Source organism: Temnothorax americanus, unplaced genomic scaffold, assembly GCF_048541705.1.
Source record: "Temnothorax americanus isolate GAGA-0224 unplaced genomic scaffold, ASM4854170v1 Scaffold19, whole genome shotgun sequence".
NCBI lineage: Eukaryota > Metazoa > Arthropoda > Insecta > Hymenoptera > Formicidae > Temnothorax > Temnothorax americanus.
In genome coordinates, this window is record NW_027509329.1 from 960,491 (window position 1) to 982,325 (window position 21,835).

General features: G+C 41.3%; 1 protein-coding gene across 2 annotated transcripts in view; it reads left to right on the top strand.

Moving 5' to 3' along the window:
• The window catches only part of LOC143896622 (Krueppel-like factor 6), a 343,503-nt gene extending 329,713 nt beyond the window's left edge, over positions 1–13,790 (top strand). For both annotated transcript variants that reach the window (XM_077404572.1, XM_077404573.1), the window contains one exon: positions 4,032–13,790. In XM_077404572.1, coding sequence (XP_077260698.1) covers positions 4,032–4,207 — 176 coding nt within the window. In that variant the 3' untranslated portion in view covers positions 4,208–13,790. The remainder of the gene's footprint in view (positions 1–4,031) is intronic.
• Positions 13,791–21,835: the final 8,045 nt, after the last annotated feature.

The following is a 21,835-nucleotide window of genomic DNA, read 5'->3' on the forward strand; positions in this document are numbered from 1 at the left end:
GAGGGTGCGAGCGGCTTTCCATACCGCATCGTTTAGCAACATTCGTTGTCGACACGCGCGAAGGGGACGAGACGAGAGGGTTTAACGCGTTAAGCTTGTTTAATATGGCTTTATTACGTAGGTGGTAACGAACCGCCGGCAGGCCATTATGCGGCGATAAAATGCGCAATGCCCGTTGCACGTACCTACATGTCGTTTCGCGTGTATTCCGACCCGCGCTGTGATATGCCCATGCGCGTCGAACGGGGCCAGACGGGGCACGCGTTCGCGATAAACACCTGCGGTCGTGTAAAGCGTTACGCCATGGTCGCCATGGCTACGCAAAATTTAATTCGCGCACGGGATTTTTGCAAAAAAATTTCGTTAGCTCCGCGAGCGCGTGCGCTCGAACATTCGCGTATACGCATTTGTTCTTTCTCTCGTTTCCCGATGGTTCCTCGAACGAAACAATCGGCTTCTCGCTATCGTACAGTGAGAGCTATGACAGCTCTCGTTACTGAGGCTGCAGCGATTGGTAAGATGCTATTGGTAAATATATGGGCAAAAATAGATGTTACTTCGTTAAATCCTATTTCGCAATGTTAATAGATAAAGAGTAATAACAGTTGTTTGATTTTCCTTATTTATCCGAATGTATACAACAACAAATATTCTGTAGGTAGACTGTGGCGTGAATTCAATGTAGATCGATAATTGCAATCACGCTGAGTCGACACCTTGTGAAACTTTACCGCCGAGAGACAAGTGTTCTCTCGTCGTCAACGCGATCCAACAGTCCGTGGAGTCGACGACAATTTTTCTCTTCGCCCAGCCAGGCCACTTGTAATACATGCGCCGTCGGCACCATCCACTCCGTCGCGGTTTATTCTTATCGTCCCCGGAATTTCTCTCCGACGCAAGTTCGCAATTCCTGCCCTCGCGGAGGGGCCCAGGCGGCGGAAGGGGAGCGGATGGTATCCGGAGGTTGGTTTTCTCGAAACGCGCGAGGGGCGAAAGGGTGAGATGGATGAACGGTGTGAGGTACGTCAAATACGTGTGCCGTATTTTCCGCAGAGTCGCGGCCTCGTAGAATGTCGGGTGTCGTTGGCGGAGGCGCCGGAAACAGTCGAGGGTGGGTGCAGATGGTGGAGTAACGGGGGGGGGGATGGACCGATTTGGTTATGCGTCGCCACGTCCCGGCTAGATTTGTCGTCGTCACCTCCTACCGGGGATGAAAGACTCAGTGGAGAAGAGGGGTTCCCGCTAGTACCCCCTCGGAACAACTTTGAAAGAGACCGAAACGCGGTGTAAATTTTTTTCCGTTCGTTCCCTCCTCCTCCTCCTCCTCCTCCTCTCGTGGGATGTGGAAAGTCGTTCGGGGAAACGTCAGTTGCACCAGTCATTGTGATTGCGTAGTCGAGGGCGGGTGTAGGCTTTCGAAAATTTAATTATCTTTTATACATATATTTTTTTTTAATGCTTCTTTGCCAGAAACACTAAACTTGCAACTATATGTATTAATATTCATATATTCAGAATAAGTTTATATTGTGTTATACGATGCAGAGGACAATATATCTTTGCAAATAAAAAGCCAAAAAGATGCTTCTTTCTACTTTACATTTCTTTAGAACGTAATATCGGTCACACGGTTAACAACTAAGAAATGATAATAATTATCGTGTAAACACACATTAGTGGATGTTATCGGGATGTTTCAGATTACATAGTTTAGTATATATTTCCCTTTTTTTTTTTTTTTTTTTTTTTTAATACCAATTGTGCGCGACGCGCGGAAAATGTCTCCATCAAGACATGACCGAAATCACGATGCAATCTGTTACACATACTTTTTCAGGCGCAGCGCGTTACACGGATGAGAAAACACTACATTTAAATTACAACCGTGCCTTTTTTTTATACGCAAACTCGCAAACAGAAACAGACACTGCAATCTAAAAACAGCACTTTGTGGAGTTGAGGATTCCGCTTCTTTTTCGGATTTATGAGAACCGCGGGAGGGCAGGCGACGTGTTAAACGTTTCTCTTCGGGGTTTTATACACACATTTGTATTACTTTTATCTCGACGGCGGTGTTGTGAAATATACTCGCGCATCAGTTCCTAAGATGCAGTCGGATATGCCCGACAAATTTCGTGCCTTGACAAAAATAATAGAAGATCGTATTTCACACAGGGCGAGCTCAAAGTACTTTACAACGGACGTATCTAGATCGCGACAAGAGACACGTCTGCACGCGTACACTCGGAAAGTTTAAATCAGGAAGACAAAGCCCTTCGCTTGTAGCCTTTTTGCAGAGCCATAATTTTTTATTACTCCTTGAGAGATTTATTTACCAGAGATAATCTTCTACTATTTCGTTTATTACAAATGTTTTGTTACATAAATGTTCTCGGATCTTGTCTTCATATTTCGAGATGCGTCATAAATGGCAGAATTAACTTGTGTGTGCTTCTCAACTGATCAGCGAAAGATTACTCGACAATCAAGAATATTATCCGATGCACATGAAGAATTAAACGAAAGAGAACAGTGCGCGGATCGGTATTATAAAGCATATATGTAAAAGAAATCGTTATTGCGAGGTCGATGAATCGTAATACCTACGTCGGCGAGGGCGGCGCGACGCCAGTCACCCTTTCCCCGACAGGCCACGATTTACCAGCTGGTATGGGGTTTACAGTACGTTCCTGCCTCTGATTCGACCCTCCCGTCCCTACCTCAACCCGCTTCTCTTTCCGTGCTGCGAAACTCCCTCAGCTTGTTAATCTCGCTAACATCGCGCCACAGGTGGTGACCTCGTATTGTCTCTTCTCCACCGTGGCCTCATCAACGTCAGCCGCCTTCTATATTACCGAATAGATTATTTACGGGCTTAATAACACACGGTATCTCCTTCCGCCTGACGAGGCGGTAACGGGGTTCTCCGTCTCAGCATGCAGTCGCATCACACGTGTTTTTCGGTCTCTGATTTTTCTCTCACGTGTCGTTAATCAGCAACGGGCGGACACGGGCGGCATCGGGCGGATTTTTCAGGGTTATATAGGTTTTTAAATCAGATTCAATCCCCGCGCGAATCCCAAAGGATTACCTCGGATTTGCGACACGGGGATTTGTATCGCCGTCCAAGCTGTGGTTGCTATTGTGCCGACAGTTGGACACGATTCCCATCGCCGGCGTTTCGTCGCAGTTAACGACGATTAGATACCACTCATTGTCTTTGATAGTCTGTTTAGGAGGATAATAACGTCCGATTCTCGTATCATCGCGTGGAAATCTATTGAATCGCTCTTGCTCTAAGCTTATGCCTATCGCGGTACGTTTAATGTTCTGCGATCAAGGAAGCCCCTACGGTGCCTGGATCGTAACATTGAACGAACGAGCTTTCTCAAGTAGGAGACTGATATACTCTGTGGTTCCGCTTATCTCTGTACAAACGGCGACATTATCCAGCATCATGTTCTGCGCAAACTGCCGATTGATAATAGCAGTTTGCCGAAACTAGACATATGTGATTTATACCAAATTCGGTATAATGTTCCACGGTTCAGAAAGATACTAACTCGTAATCTCCTGAAAGCGAAAAGAGATCTACTTACTATTTATTACCTACTTGTAATTTATTATAAATTTGTAAATTAAAAGCTTGATGAAAAGTATTCGCTGATTTATCTTTAATATTAGTTTTCGTTCATTTCCTAAATCTATGAAATTTTACTTTTTTTATTTTGTCTGTTACTGTATTAAATATGTTACCAAATTATATTGAACTTTGTATTGCTTCTAAATCTTATTGGAAATGTCTATTTATTTCGGTTTTAGGTATCAATGATATCATAAACATTAAAATGCGTTTTACACCGATTAGAATTTCATGAACTGACTCATCGAAAACGTTCTACGATCACGTGGGCGTTAAAATTCGTCTTACACCGATTAGAATTTTATGAACTGACTCATGTCGGAGACGTTCTGTGATTAAACCGTCCTATTGGATTTGCTAACGTGGCTCCTCCTTTCTTCTGTTTCAGGGGAAAAGCCGTACAAGTGCAGCTGGGAGGGCTGCGAATGGCGATTCGCCCGTTCGGACGAATTGACGCGCCATTACCGCAAGCACACCGGCGCGAAGCCGTTCAAGTGCCGGCATTGCGACCGATGCTTCTCCCGCAGCGACCATCTAGCTCTCCACATGAAGAGACACGTGTAATCAATCGTCACCGCGAGCGGTCGCAGCCGTGCGTCGCACTCCGCGGTTGAGACCGTCGAGACCTCTTCCTCGTAAAAGATCGCGGAGATCTTCATTTGCACGGCGAAATTCACGCGATCTAGCATTTTCCGAGGTCACCTAGTAGTACGCTGCAAGTAGAAGGCGATCGATTATCGAACGCCTAAGCTTGATGAACAAACATCAAGAGAGAGAGAGAGAGAGAGAGATTCTACGAAAGTAGCTGTATTAGGTATTCGAGATTCGTCAGACTCCGTCATTGACGGAAAACCCGTTTTCGAGGGTCACTTGAGGAGATCGATGATTAGCGAGACGCTGTTTGGAGACAATCGAAGATCGAGTTTATGTCTAAAACGATCGACAGGGGACGATTCGGAAGAAGGCTTGACGAGCAGTCAGATGACGTGTTATAGAGTAACGCTTCATCGGAGTCCAAAGAGTCACGTGTATAACGACGTGCATTTCCTGCGAAATGCCCTGTAAGATCAAAAGAAGGAGAAAAATAAGTAAATCAACGACATTTGTCTTTAAGAGCCAAAGGAATCGCGCGAGACAAATTTTCGATCTCGTTAACTCGCGCGAATTTGAGGAGACGGAAACGTAGACGGTCAGCAGTGATCCGGAAGAGAGATTGCTACCAATGTAATATAAAAGAGGGGACCTCTGGGAAAGTTGCCGAACAAAGAAGTCGCCGGGGAAGTCTCGCACGAGAGACGTCAATCACTGCCAATTCGTTACATTCTAAGATCAGCGCTACCGTCGAAGATTTCAAGCTGCGACTTTAGCCACCGGAGGTCTTCGAGAAGCGAGAAGCTGACTGGAGAAAGCCTAAAGATTTCGCCGATCCTCAATGACGCACGGCACGGGTGAATGTTTATTCGCGATAAAAAAAAAAAAAGAGAAGAGAATTGTAATGTTAAATAAAAGACACACGCCCGCTCCTACTATGTATACAGTATATGTATCGCGGAACAAACCGTTTATCTTTTCCAAGACGAATCCAACGGGTTGTCGCATTTACCGATGTCGAGATGCGCCCGGGTATCGCGAGCGCCGTCGCGCGCGCGTGCACTAAAAAAAATTAGAGAAAAACATAGATTTCGCGAGGACAATAATGCAAACTGTCGGTGCCAAACGTTATTTCCTTTCTCTTGCTTTTTCTTTCAGGAACTCTCTGCGAAGACATTCGTGACTAAAAACACGCACGTGGCGTTCGCAATACCGCGCCGGCGATATCTCCCTCGAGCGTATCGAAACCGCACTCCCACGCAACCGGAGAGTCGAGGCGGACGCGACGCGTGGTAATTGAATACGTGATTTCGACCAGTTTCGGACGGCAACGAAGATTCGCTGTGCCGGGTGCTAATCCTAAATTTACAGTGCGAATTACAACGCGGCTCGCCGCCGATTCCACCGCCGCGCCACCACCGCCCGCTCGCAAAGAAGCTTATAAATGCGGGATACGACTGTTTCGCTTTGCTACTTACAGCTGATTTTTACTAAAATGCCGACGCACTCTAGCTTTCAGGTAATCTACTCGATTGTCATTGTTGACGCAGCGCTTTATTATTCTTACGGAAAATAAAACCTATTCAAATTTTGCATGCTTGCGTGGGGAGATGTAAAGGGCTTTGTCTCTCGTGATCTTTTCCGACTGTAGACATTGTTCGAAACATGCGCGGGTAAGGGGATCGTTCGACGAGACATCGATCATCACGAAAAACTCAACAGAATACAAATGATATATATTTTTTAATATTCTCGTCATAACTCATTGAAACAATGTAGATAAGCAAGTATATTACGGGCTGTATAATCCGCATAAGACTTTCGTACGCTTTTCACGCAGCCGAATATCTCGCGAACGATTCCCTGCCTCGTGCATGACCCACGGCATACAGTCGACTTTATTATCTTGTATTCGCGAGCTGATCTACCATAGCTGATATCATCAGCGAGAAATTGCTCGTCTCGCTCGTCATCGATCTGAAAGGTCCCGATATTTAATATATCGCGCGTAACAGAATAATCAAGTATCCTGGCAAGAAAAGAAAAAAAAGTACGAAATATAATCGAAATCGTTGCAGCACGCACTTATCAAAAACCGAGAGAAGGTGGAAACTTTAAGAAGACTAATCTTACCTGATCGTAAGAGGCAAAATAGCCAAGATGAGAAATAAAAAATAACTAAATTTTAAATGTTCAGTGGCCAAATAAATTAATTGATACGCACGTAGAACCTAAAAATATACCGTATCTACTGAGTAAGCCCGACTAACTGAGGGTCGGCACGGTTCGTACGAGTGCATGTGTATGCGAGTGCGGCTGTGTTTATGTCTGCGTGGGTCGTCGATGCGCGCGTGTATACGTATTTGCGTGTGAGCGTGTGTGGATGCGTGTGTGCGTGTGTGTATTTTTTTCCACGAGTATTCCAAAAATCTGAAAGATGGAGAATCCAAGGGAGGAGACGAGTCGAACACTGAGTTTGTATATTGTGCAATTTTTTCAATGTTTCATTATTTGTTACCATGTTCACGATTAATTATAAATAAATAAATAAATCTATATATATATATAAATATATAAATATATGTAGCATTTACAATTTTAAGATATAACGGCCATGAAGCCAGACGTCTTTTTGATAGCCATATTCGGATACTGTGGTCGTCGTCGCGTTCGCGACATCCCCCCCTCCTCCCCATCACCGATCTTTTTTTTCGACGGGCGAGATGTAATTAAAAGTACACGTTAGTACAAGGGAAAAGAAATGGCCGCGCGCGAAAGATGCAAAGTCTCGTCTCTGACCTCGACGACCTCTCGTTAAATTCCATGCCGACCGCTGGAACGAAAGTAACTGAAGATAATGGTCCTTGTTAGAGCTAGAGAGTCCACGCATGTATAATTTGCTCTTCAGACTCGCGCACCTCTACACTGGGTCCGTATTTAGACTTAGTGTTGAAAAAGGGATGACGAGTTGATGCCGCAAAAGGGAAGACTTTTCCCGGCGAAAGGTCTTTGTCGTCACGACGAAACGTTTCCAGCATTTCCAATTCGAGGCGACCAACGAGCTCTGTAGATATATATCGCTAAGCAAACGAGATCGGAGATAGAGGCGCGTGCGATTGCACGGGCAATTAAGTAACGGCGAGAAAAAATCGGATACTTTGAATAAAAAAGTAGCTAAACGTTTAGATAGATAGATGGATAGCTAAATCGTTAGATAGGCACTTAGATAGACAGATGAATATTATAGGTTGACGAATGGGAATAGAGCGTATGCGCCCAAGAGTGCTTGAGAATGGATAGAGAGTAGGTCGAGATCGTTATACATAGGTAGAAATGTAAGTATCTAAGAAAACTCTAAGAAACCTTAGGAGAAACAGTATCGTTGTACGAGGTACGATAAGTGAACATAAATGTTTTATGATACTCGCGTACAAGAAAAAACGAGATGAATACTGAGGAGTAAAAAAACAAAAACGTACATAAAATTAAGTGGTAATAAAAAAATTAAAAAACACAGTACGATTATAATTGTATTATCGTGGTCTAAGGTATTTTCAGTCATGTTGTATAGTAACTGTAAATTACACGATTTTAAAATGCGAAAACCTATGAATGTGTGAGTATGTGTGCGTGAGAGGGAATGGGAGAGAAAGGAAGAGATAATGACAGTAAACGGTAAACGTAAAAAGTGCGGCGCGGCTCATACTAGATCATCTTTTGCGCAAAAAAAAAGCAAGATTGAATTAAAGTGTAGGAAAAATTGAAGCGAATGGATTACATCAGTCGAGTGTCGCGAAATTTGTATAATAAACACTCTTTCCCTTCCCCCCAAAGATTTCGGCACAAATTAGCAACTGGAACGCGAATTGAAAGAGAATGTAAAGAGCCTCCTTTTAATAATAATGTTAATAATAAATAACTGTACAATTGCGATAATAAGACACTGACGAACGCAACACTGGACAGCTGTAATCGTGTAAAGTTCGAAGCACTTACCCCCGATATGACTGAAAGAAATTTGATGTTACTATTTATAAAGTTATGAGAAAAAAGAAGTATTAATTAACAATTTACTGCAATTCAGAACGTCTATAACAATTTTATTTATTAATTTTATATTGTAGTAATTTCATAGTTCTTTTTCTTGCTTAAATGTTATTCTCACTTTTATTAATATTATTTTTGCACGAGAAATATTTTTATATTTTATTTAAGAATTATATATATTTTTTATAACATTTTTATATTGAAAGCTGTTACGTCAAAGTTCATTTTGAATCATTGATTTTCTTCCTTGTTTGCATTGCGGACGTCATGTATTGTCAAATGCATTGCACATTTAGAATGCTACATTGATAACCGAACTGATAGAACTAATATTATTTTTAGAGAGTTCCCTCGTTAGAGCAAAGTTAAATAAAAATAATGAAAAAAGTCAGTACTATTAATGATATACAAGGATTTTATGACAAAAAACTTAAAAAGAACAGTGAGAAAGGAAGAGAGAGAGAGAGAGAGAGAGAGAGAGAGAGAGAAAATAGAAGAGAAAAAGTTTGAATAAAAAAAATTTAAAAAAAAGAAAAAGAATAACGATGTAAGTGCGGAAGTGTACCGGACAATGTGCGAATGAACAAGAGTGAAAGTGTATAAATAAGAGATAAGAGAAAAAGAAAATGAAAGAGAGAAAGAAAGGAAGACAAGATGCGCGCGAACGAAAGAGAATAATGAGAAAAAAAAATAAAGACGATATAACTTATATTTTTAAAAAGTGACCTTTGGCATATATAAAGACTTGTAAAAATCGTGCAACGAGTTAAATAAACAAACAAAATCAAGGGCGCAGTGTATTAAGAGGCGTCCGTCCTTCTCCGTGTCTCTTCTCATGTACATGATGCACTTATACACATATACTAACACATATACACACACAACGCACTCGTTGAAATATTCGGTAACAGGTGCGATTTACAATTCTGAGACATTTTCTAAATTGCGGTACATACCTACACTTCTAGCCGTCAAGCGCATATACAGACACACAGGCATACGATGCAACACGGGGCCCGAAATTAAGAGAAAGAGAGAGAGAGAGAGAGAGAGAGAGAGAGAGTCCGAATATGTACCCGTGCATTCTAATCTCAACAACTTGAAAGAAGACAAGTTAAGAGCTGAGAAAAATCGAAAAATTATTCAAACGGGAGAAAAAACTAAAAAGAGGCATGAACGCATCTTTTTGAAAGAAACATACATCTCACAAAAAACAACTAATCAGTAAACGCATATATTTATAGGCAGACGATTATCTCGGGGCCTAAAAGAATAGATATGATTTTCAATCAAACGCTCGGTTCTCGAGCCTCGCTCGTATATGATCTTCCCCGATTCTTCGTGAATCGAGTCTTCCTGATTTCGAATCGAATCCCTGACATTTACGCGGCATATTAAAAAGAAAAAAAGGAGAAAAATATTAGTCAAAGTGACACGGCTATTAACGGATAGGCGCGTTCTGTCGGGGGTGAAACTTTTCTCGCGACGAGGTGTCGAGCATCGAAGAGGAAAAACGGAAAGAAAAAACGAGCCAACAAACAGTCACCGCACAGTCACTAATCCAACTGTCATCCAACAATACAATCCATGGTAGGAGATAGTATTTTTAGGGATTTTATACAGGCATGCGACGGCATTTCTATGTTTTAGCCGGGATTTACTGTCGACGATTATTGACGTTTCTTCGTGTATATGTACGTAAGACGAGTGCGTGCGCACGTAACACATGTAACGAGAGACAGTGTGAACGGAAAAGTACGCAATATGATTCTTGAGGGAGTGCCAGAGAGAAAGAGGTAGAGAGGAAGAGGGAGAAAGAGAGAAGTGCGGGGGCAAATGGAAGTCAGCGGAAATCATTTTTTTCCAGAATTCTGTATCTCGTTGCGTATACATTTCTATTTATATAACTGCGCGTATTAACATATTATGACAATGTGATTTATTATGTGTGATTTTGAACGCGGAGAGAGATGTAGGAAAATCTTTAAGGGAGTATTTTATATTATACGAGGTAAAATGGACAGAGAGAAGATGCGAGCGAGAAAAAGAGAGAGGGAGTGCAAAGGAGAACGAGTGCAAAAGCGATAGTGAATATTCTTGTAGTCTTGTAGTCGCAGCTTTTTTGTCACCAAACTGTATAATTATAATGAAGATCGCGCTTGTCCTAGGTATCGCTCTCTCAGCGTCATTCTTTTTTGTTCTTTTTCTTTTTTTTTATCTCTTGTATTATCACGGTCGCTATGTTTTCGATGTTTTCATCAAGATGGACGATGACCGCCTGCAGACATTATGCTCCTTTATCTATCACGCCTGTCTATCAATATAAAAAATATGACAACGAAAACAGAATCATTAGTGATTACGCTAATATACTATATTGAAAATGTATATTATTCATGTATATTCGATATCAGTACATGATCAACTTTTTACGCGATGTTGCATTCCTCGCTCTATACAGACTTCTGACTTCATCGCCATCTTCGAAAAGTCGGCAGCTTATCGATCATCTTATTGAAAACGAGCACGGTTCTGCACTACGTTTCTTGGGTTTGTCGAAATCTGTGATGCAGGGACTTTCCAAGCGCGCTTTCCACACTCCCCTCTCGGAAAATATCTCGTACCCCGCATTACACGGCGCCGCGTAAACACGCTTCGCGCCACGAGTCGTTCGTATCGATTGCATTGCGTGAGAGAGATGGGCGTAATATATCGTACGCGCGCGTACACGCTTCAGCACGCGCGGGAGCTCGAAGTCTTGTCTACCAGACCCCCCTATTCGTCGGGATGTGATTGTATATGTTTTTTAAATTTAGTAATTTTTAAGCGAGATCCCTCGTGCTACGAAGCGAGTGTTGGACGTTATCAGCGACGATCAGAATCAATAATCACGCGCGAGAGAAACAGAAACGAACGCGAAATGTATACGATTCTAGGAACCTGACTGTCCTCGATGACAAAATACAGATTACGTAAAAAAAAAGATTCAAAATAAGCCAAAAAAAAGAACGTAAGAGAAAGGCATCTTCATCGAAAGTTGAGACTAATCACCTTACCTACCGCAAAAGTCTCCCAGCAGTCGAGACGCGCTGGTTTACTCCGAAGACTCGACGTTTTGTACAAGGTGTAGCGAGCTCGTGTAACGAGCGCAGTAGGTGATCACATGTGATATTTGTATTGGCTATTATATATAAATATATACATATATATATGTAAATGTACATTATATATTAGAGAGTATTCCGTTAGGATTATGACTGGTAGTTAGAAAAAAAAGACGTAAAAGGGGAACGAGATGGGAAAAGAAAGGGAGAGAGAAGAAAGACGAATATGCGTCGGGGCCCCCATCGAATGTCCCGCCGTAGAACAAGCGAACGCCTCGTGGACGGAAGAGTGAGGGAAACGGCGGAAACGATCAATTTTCCGCGGAAACACATCGCTCCCGCCTGAGCGCCATGCCTAATCGCGCTATGCGCAGGCCTATTACTTGCTGATTTCGAAAAAAAAAAAGAAAAACAACGGTTCGCCAATTCGGACGGGGAAAGATACAATCGGCATGAGAGAGACGGAAGTGCGAGGGGACGAGAGTTATACGGACACGAGCTTAAAAGGGAATCAGCGCGAGCGTAGCTCGTCCGAATTTCCGAATTTTCCACGGACTGCGGTCATAAATATTCGTTAAAGCTAATTGAAGTTCAACTGATTCTGGGGGGTTAAGTGGAAATTAACTAATTTCTGCATTTCTTTTCGAAGAGGGAATATAGGAGCCGAGACTTAGTTGAATTCCATGCAGGTAACTTTAACCGCTATTTATAGGAACGGTTCTATCAAATTTTTACTGGCAAAGCGCACGAAAACGCGACCGCTCCGACGAATTCTTTTGAAGTTCAGGATGATCGGACCGATCGATACTCGATCACGTACAAGAAATGCGAAGGGGGAAGATATTGGGCAACCCGTTTGCGCACTCGAGAGAGTAGTGCCACTCGAGCCCGAGAAGCGAGTAGTTTCGCGATGCATAGTGACTTGACTTTTTTTATTTCCTTCCTGCCTGCAGGACGAGTCGCTTTGCGACAATTTCACGTCGACGCGTATGTATTGTAAGAATGCCGGCGCGAGTAAAAATCGAATCGTTTGGCGATGTTAAATTGCTTCGTGTTTTTTTTGGGTCGTTTTTTTTTTTTTTTTTAATTTCTCGCTTCTCTTCACTCTCGGAATTGTCTATTGGCGACCTTTATCGAATCTTCTCCACTCCCCGCTCACTGCTGAAAGATATACCGCATTCAAAAATTTTCTTAGATACGAACGAGCTCGTCCTGCGTACGTCGCTTTTTCTTTTCCTCTCCTTTGGTTACGTTACGTTTGCTTTCGCACTTGTCGACGGAGAACAGGGAAGCGACGCGAAGAAGAGATTAGCAAGCGCTAGCGAAGGTTTGCTAAACTATCTAGCGAGAGAGTTATATACGCGACGAGAGAGGAATGTGCGAATGCAAATTGCAAGGGTGCGAATGAGAATACGAGCGTAAAAGAGATGTACAAAACGAAGAAGAACAACCAATTGTATGTAACTGCTTGCGTATATATATATGTATATGTGTGTGATGCGCGCCCACGTGTGTTGGAAATTTGAATGACGCGAGAATCAAACTTTGTGCGATTTCTTAATGTTTGCCAGAAACTTTTATATAAATTATTTACTACGCAAAGTCTTTATTACATCTTTATCTTTATATTAATGACGCTACAGTTAATATTATTATTAATGTTATTATTATTATTATTATTATACGATCGCCGTGTTGTTCTTCTTTTTCTATTGTCGATTGTACAAAAGCAGCGAATACCGTCTAAGTTTAAATGTTTAGCATGTAGATCATTTGTAATGTTATATATACATATTACGATTGATTGGTTAACTAATTATATTTTATATAATTAAGCGTAGCACGGAAACCGCTCCGCGTCGCTAATGAGCGTTTCCTCCTCTTTACATTTGCGATTGAATCTTTAATTCGATGTGTGCACGAATCGCTGAACGATCGATGAAACGTGTCGCGGAGTGAGCGATATCGATCAGTATCGATCCTCGTGTATTTAACAAGCGCGAGTTTAACGGGGAGCACGAGGATTTCTCGACGCGCGACGCTCGGCGATGATTTCGGACGTTCTGCCACGGCGCGACGGGGATGGAAATTTTATTTTTATTATTTTCAGAGACCGTCCTTTTTCGCGCGCGTGGAATTGCGTCTCGAGATACCCAGCGCGCACTCGCAACAACTCCTCGCGAAAGGAGCTCGGATGTTTCGCTGAGAGATCGATCGACGAAAGTTACCCGAGATATCCCTCGCTCGTGCGAATGCGCCATGTTTCGTCATCGATTTATAATTGTTGTCTGCCTAGAGATTTTTGCGTTGTCGAAAAGCGCACGCTTCTTCTTTGGCTATCGGTGCGACCGGGCCGGCCGCGCTTTGTAAATATAATTCATTAAATAAACAAATTTTCTCATTTCTTTCGTGCTTGAGTGAGCTTGCTTTCAAGAGTCCTCTTTACGAGCGCTTATGTCCCGCATGGTTCGCGCGTACGGCGTCGACGCATCGGGACGTACGCGATCGTTAAACAAAATGTTATCGAATTGCGCTCGATTCAGCGTGCAAACTGTGAATTACTCGATTTTACGCTGGTAGGGCTGTTTAATTCGCGTCGCATCGTGCAGCCTCGTCCCAGGTTGCTCCAGGTGAGGGGCTGATTCGATATTGGACGCGAAATTGCCCGAGTCGAGCCCGAGCTTTCCTATTATTAGGCATGAATTAGCGCCAGGGCCGGCCCATCCGCTAATAACATACTCTTGATAGAGCGATTAATCTATTTTTAACTTTGCGATTAAAAGGCGCAGAAAATATGCGTGTGCATGAGTTGCCCGCGAATATTTACCAACGTGAAATACTTGGTGTTTTGCACTGAATGTCGAGGAGGATGTTGCAGAGAGCAGGAAACATGGAAATAAAATCGCTAAATTTCAACAAAACCTTTGTTACCCTTTCTGTGCAGTCATCTCAGTTAAATAAGTCATCTCTCCCTCGCTGTGTCACGGCCGATCATAGTCGTGCGCAAGGTCTGCTAATTAATGTACGCTAATTAATGCTTATTATGCATTAGCTACCCTTTTACTCAAAGATATCGCCACCTTTCGATCCATTTGCCATGTATAAAACGCGACGCGCAAAAATTGTCAGTCAAGACGTCTGCCCGCCTCGAAATCGCACGTAAATGACTGTATCCAAACGGATAAGGTGAAGAGGCAGAGAGAGAGAGAGAGAGAGAGAGAGAGAGAGAGAGAGAGAGAGAGAGAGAGTCAGTCCGCAAAATGAGTGTGTTAGGTGAAAGAGAGGATGAAAGAAACGTTAATGACGGAGAGAAGAAACGTGCGCGAGGGTGAAAGCGGACAGCGAAATAGCGCGAGTGAATGAGAAATTGGATGAATTAAAAGGCGGGAAGGTATGGCGCGAGAAAGGGAGAGGCTGCATGACACGAAAGCGCGGTGCATGAGAGAGAAGAAAATGCGGCTCAGGCCCGCCTCGCAGCACTTTATTCCTCTTCATTCTTTTCTTTCCTCTCTTGGTGGCTCTTATATTACACCGTAGCGTACTCTAAATATCGTTATTTTTTAAGGAGAATTACACGAAAAAATGGAGTGAACGCGATATTGAAATATATATATAAATATATATATATATATATTTATTTTCTAAGATATAATATATATATCATCTATGTATATTAAATTATGATAATGCACAAATGTAATTATATGTACATGTATAATTATTATCTTGCTCTACATTCAGACGGTGGTGAGGGAAGAAGTGCGGGATCGGGAAACGATGATTTGCGATGTTGGTCGTAGGAGGGTTAAGGGAGGGTGAGATTCGAGGTGGAAGGCGTTGCGGGGTGCGATGGCAAGCGAAAGGGACTCTGTGAATGCGCGCGAAGGGTGGATAGGCGGGGGTGGAGAGGAAAGGAGCGGGGGGGGGGGCTTGCGGCCGCTGTAACCTCATCTTTCATGAATAGCTTGTATTTCTGCTCAGTGCAAAATAAACGTACGTTCCTGTTGAAAAAAATGAAAAAAAGAAAAAACAAAGAACGACCGTCTACTTTTTTCGCACCTTCTTCGTCTTCAGTAGCGTCCAAATTGCGTCTCAAATCAACATGACCGCGATTTTCTATCGAAGATGTTGGCGCGAATACACGCTTCAGGAAAAACGCAGGTAAGTATTCATCAATATTGATAATTTCAGAAAATCTGTTAAATTATTTAAATCGTCATTTTCAACAATGTACTTTTTTATTGCTTTGTTTTATTGCAAATTGCAAAAATGTATTTAATTTAACGTAGACTTTAATTGATAAACAATTATATAATAAATCTTGTCACCCGACAGATTCCGAGTAAATGTCAATGGATGAAAGTACAAGTAATTCATTACGAAATAAAATAATTCTCCCGATATAGCGTATGAGAGAAAGAACGATGACTAACTATAACGTGCATTACACATGCATGGCATGAGTCGGCCGGTTCTATATTGCGAGAGATCGTCCCTAAAACTATAACTTCCTCCAATGGGCCGTCGCAGGAAGACGTTCACGGCGTTTTGTCATCGTAAAGCGTTTTATGAGAAATTATAATGTGCCCTTTCCCTATGAGGATCTGAGCGTCCAGATACGAAGCTATTCCGAGCGAAATATATAGGGGGCATTCACTCTGCGCCTTTCATTCGATCGACCCATAAACGACGTTTTACTGTCTTTACACTTCCTTATTCCTATTTTTTCTTCTTGTATTCCGTTCGTTTTCGTTGATCTCCGTCCATCGGTACGATCCAGGAACGAAGAATATATCAAATTTCGCGATCAAAGAGGCTATTTGTTTCGAAGTGATACGCCAGAAACCTACCGTTCTTACAGCGTGGAGCAATAACACCACGAAGACGCTCTGGAGATACAGAAAGCTTCCAAATTGTAACGACTTTAGCATCTACTATGTTTCTTATTTTAATATCAGTTCTTTTTCTACATAAAAGATTGCAAATATAAAAAAGCAGCTGTTACTAATTAACGATATCAATACATTTTTAATTAAATTTAAATATAATATTACAGAAGTAAAAGTTAATGTACTCGAGGAATGAAGAACATTAAGTCAAAGCAATTATTATTAATATTATTATTTTAAAAAAATATCTATATTGCAAAAAAGTGGATAAAAGTTTAATCATAATTTTATTGTATACTTCTCAAGTTTGAACTTTTATTCGTAATTAATTATTACACAAAGCTACATGTTTATTTCTAAAGCTTCAAGAAAGATAAAAAATCAATCTATTGGAAAAACTGTTCTGTTTTACACAAACTGTTAAGAAACTCTCAACATTTGCAATTAATCTTTCAAGCGACATTGTTTGTTACAAGCTATTCAGCCGAGGGTGGATCTGAAAGGAAAGGCATTTATTTTGAGAAACGTTTCTCGAGCCGGGGATAAACATTATAAAAACATCGAAGCATTGTCGCTCCGCTCTTCCGAGGATACGTAACCCAGCCCCTTTTTCGCTTCGTTTCTTCTCGAGGATTAGGGTCGACGGTCCCTCCCCTTTTGCGGGAGATACGTGACGCAGCTCACGGAGAAGGATGAATACTTCACTTGACGTTGCAAGCGAACTGTAACGAAACAGCGAACCGCACTCGCTGCGGAAGCGATGCATTCCACGCGCTACGGCGAAGTACGCCACAGCTACGTTCTTGGCGTTGCGAGCCAATTCTGTCCGGATGTACACGCGGCACTGTAATATGGTCTTGTATATACCGTTCAGAATATTCTGCATGAATCGCGGAGTCCCTTTTGTTCCGCAAACGGCGTATACGCGGAGAAACAACTTGTTTACGCGGTATTAACGCGGTTAACATACACATGCCGGCACACCACATTGTTTCACATGATCGATGTTTCATATGTTTTCGTAACAGGCAACGCTGAAATCCAAAGGGTCATTGTTTACTTGATAATAAAGTGATACATATAAAGCATCGGATTATTAATGAATTAGATTTGACTTACGCAAACGATTGTGCAGTTTAATTTGCAACACGTTTTTAATTAAGTATAATTTACTATCACAAATTAGATAAAATGTTTGCGTGGCAGGATTACATGATTTATCGCAATTTCGATATTCAATTCGCTTTGTTGTTATTTTATATGCGTCACTCTATAAACGAATAAACTACGTATTGGGATTAATAAAGTATGAGATAATTCACATACATGAATAAAAAGAGGGAGAAACAAATTAAGCGAGAAAACCGAGCAAAAAGAAATAACTAAAAAAGCAGCTACTCTATGTGCAGGCGTGCAACGATTACATTTGTCTCTGTCTTGGCGAAATCGTGAGCGTATCTAACGGCAGTCAGTGGAATTGCTGGAAAATTTTCGGAGTATATCCCCGCGAAGGAACGTAGGAACCGGACGGGCTAGCGAACTGTAAGAAAATTATTGCGAGTGCCTGGCAAAGAGGTAAAACCCTTAAACGTCTTCCTTCCTGAGAGGAAGAGAGAAAAGAGTATCTCTCTTTCGCGTGGTGAGCCGGATCCGCTTAATCCGAGGTACTTCAGCCGATCCGGATACCCTGAAACTAAAGAACTGCCGCTCGTACAGGATATAGGGAATGGTCGAGTAAAGATCTGAAAGGGTCACACATTACTATCCTCTGGCACTAGATTGAAGGAACCGCGAAATCAATCGTTGCCTGTGACATAGCTTTACAAAGCTTTACTGTCTTAAGTTTATAATTTTGTATTTATATGGTTAATACTACAATTCCACTAATAACAGAATCATAATTGAATAACGCATAATCAATACAATTCAATGATATAGTTAAATATATATTGTCCCAAGTTTGATTTAAAAATGCGTGAGCATGTATTACTCAAATATATTTCAAGCTTTTTATCTGCATTATTATTGTTATTATTGCTAATATTAAATTATTTTATCTTTTGTTTCATGTCCGTAATTTTTACAAGCAAACGCAAACGTCACGAAGAATCACGAAGAATCTCAATGCCATGCGCTTCCCTTTTTTCAATCGTCGCTCGATTCGATCGCAGGGCGAATGGATAGGGAGATTGGGATCCTGGAGATCATGGGGGGAATGCCGCAAACTCGCAAGAGACGGCTAGTACGAAGAAACAGCTGTCCGGCTCGTCGCGCCGCATCGCGTCGGGGTGAAATCGCAGACCTTATCCTCACGTGCGATGCCCTCGATGCCCTCTCCAGGAAGTCGACGCGCTCTCAAGTATCTCGCCGGAATTTAATTCCGTCGGGCATGAGCGCACCTAGTATGCAGTTATTTGATACCTGATATTTTCTTTTCTCGCTCGCGCATCCACTCTCGAGCGGAATCGGCCTGCGACCTCACGTTGCCCGGCACGCTCGAAAATCACTCGAGTCAGGAGGGAATTCGCTCGAGGATATTTGATGTGGACGGAAAACCTGATGGATACGGTCGGTTTTTCGTCATCCTTTAAAATATACACGCTTCCGTTAACCCTTAGCTGGCACACTTCACCAGAATCATGCACATAGCTGGCACACTGGGGCCGTTTTAGACCCCACCACTAAAATGCTTGCTGCGAGAAAGCTATTGATTTTTTTACTTAAAAAAATTCCAAGTTAGTCTTCGAATGTTGTTTTAACAAGTGTCATAGGTTATTTTGATAAAATGTAATATTAAGTATGAAAAAAATTGGAGAACGTAAAAAAAAACAAAAAAATGACTGTTTTCACTCAAAAATGCATAACTCTTATATTTTAACTCTTCTATTTTTTAGTACCATTTTCGTATTATAGGGGAGGGCTTAAATTAGAGCTGAACTAGGTTGGGGCGTTTAATACCCCACAGTGCCAGCTAAGGGTTAATACTTTCGCTTTGTGATATAAAGAGAATGCGCGCGTCCGCGTTTTGCGCTTCCATAAACAGCCAACGATACTACCTTGATGTACAACCGAAAGATAAAAAACCAACCAAAGTGATGTAGCCCGCAGCGATGCCACGAGCCCGGGGCATTACCCTTTATTTTGTGTCGTACATCAATTGTTTGCGAATGAAAATCGAATCGCGTATCTTGCAGTGCAAACATAAATGTAATTTCGTCCATGACTTTATAAAATAGAATTTTCTGTATGTTTCAGGTCACAAAATCTAGCATAAGATAACTTATGTAAGACGATTTTAGAAGTTATTTCACGCTAAATTTTGTGAATTATAAAAAAATACTGTTTTATCTCGATAGTAAAAAACAATAAGAATCAAATACAATACTTTGGCTATGCACGCGTGCATCTTATATACATATGCACCAATGTTATAGCAATATTATATCACAATAAATAATGGTTAAAAGAGAAATTGTACAAAAGCTACGTTTCAATACAACAAATTAGAAATTATATAATATGCAATGTAGAACATAAGAAGTAGAATGACGCGTAACTAAAATGAGGCAAAATATAACGCGTTTACTAATATTAGCTTTAAAAAATTTTTTTTTTAAAGGAAAAGAATATTTTTTTTTATAACAGAAAAAACTTTTCTGCATAATTCATTAAACTTTGAAATATCTGCAGTACTAATTTTTTTGCTCAGTATTTTCGGGTAACATGGCTGATTACAATAAACGAGAGCGTGGAATTGTTAACCCAGTTACGTGATACAAGATATGGTTGATGAGACTAATGGACCTCTTCCCCTTCGTCCGCAATCTTGTTGTTCGACCACCCATAATCTAATAGCCCGGCCCTCACTACTCTAACCCTCATTGCCGACTGCGAAGCTCGTATTTTATCTCGAATGTTGCGTCCATTTATGCCTAACGACTGGCCATGGTCTGTGGGGGGAAGGGGGGGGGTTTCATCCTTCCTTTTCTACTTCGCGAATTTTACGAAAGATACATTACTGTTTTTTTGTTGTACATATACCTAAAGCGAATTAATTACTTTTCTATCTTTTTCATTCAAATTTGTTTAATATAATGGTATACATATCTGAAAGAAAATGGAATAGGAAAAGATTTGACATATCATACTTATATCATTTGATATAAGTGCTAAAAACAGAAACATAAGGAACAGCTAATTCGATAAATCATAATATTTTGCACATTATAATTCCAAAATTGATATAGTCATTTTATAATATTATTAATCTTAAACTTAAAAAATTCTTTTACAAGCAAAAATAATTTATATATCTATAGAGTTTTCTATAAGTTTATAGCATTATAGATGCTTTGTAACAATATTATCTCTAACATCATTAATTGTATATTTTTTGACTGATAAAATATCTAACTTTATTACTGATAGTGGACGTACTCAGCAAGTCATGTAAATAAAAACTTTCATTTTGCCTTTTTAATTTTTCCTAAGATGTTGAACTTACAAGATACTTTATATAATATGCGAAAAAAAATTTACTTTTTGTTATGCATATCTAAACGTTACGCCATTGAATATTATTTTTAAATAGCAAAATCATGAATTGAAGAATATTGTTCAACAAATAATTAATTGTTGCCTATTAATGTATTGGATATATTATATAAAGAACAATAGGCATTCTTAGACATCTCTTCAGTACGACACAGAGTACATAGTCGAAACATAAAGAGCCCGAACAAACGAGCTACTTTCTTGCGCAACAGAGAATTATAATATCTCATTTCTGTTACGTACATTTATACGTTTGTAATATTTACAAATCTATTGCCGCGACAATAAAAGAAAAAAAATCACTCACCGGCCGATGCGCAACAGCGGAGTTGTGAGTTGTAGCCCTGCGTTGAGAGATCTGTATAAACATATAAATATTTTTACATTAAAGTAGCGTCCAAGAGATAATCAATACGTATGACCATGCACAAGACTGACGGGACAGCCAAATAAAAACGATTAACAATTACTCACCCCACAGTTGCTCCGCTGTCGCCCGATGCCTCCCAGGCCACCTCCTCCTCCTCTCCTCGATCCTCCTCCTCCGTTGGTCCGTTGTCGCATCTCCGTTGGCGCACTCACTCACGACGCGGCGACGCGCGAGAATCGACAATACCGTCGGTTATGATCGCGCGACACTTTCGACACTTTGCACGGCACTCCCGGTATTAATCTCGCGACGCGGCGCGTACTTTGTTACACGACGACGGAAGAATTACGGCGGAGAAGCTACGAGCAAAGCTATACGATCCGCTTGACGCCCGTCGCGTCGGCCCGTCAGTCCCGTGACGTTCCGCAGGTAGACGCCAACGTCGCCAACATGGCGGAGATAATTTCGTAAATCGCGCGGCCAACTTCACTCGTCACTCTCGCCAGGAGCAACCGTCGCGAGGACGCTACGCTTGCTACGTACTCGTCAAGCGATTTTGGTTAACTGCAATTCAAATCATCGAGTTACGAATACGAACAATGAACATTCACATTCGTGTCTATCCTCCACGATCGCC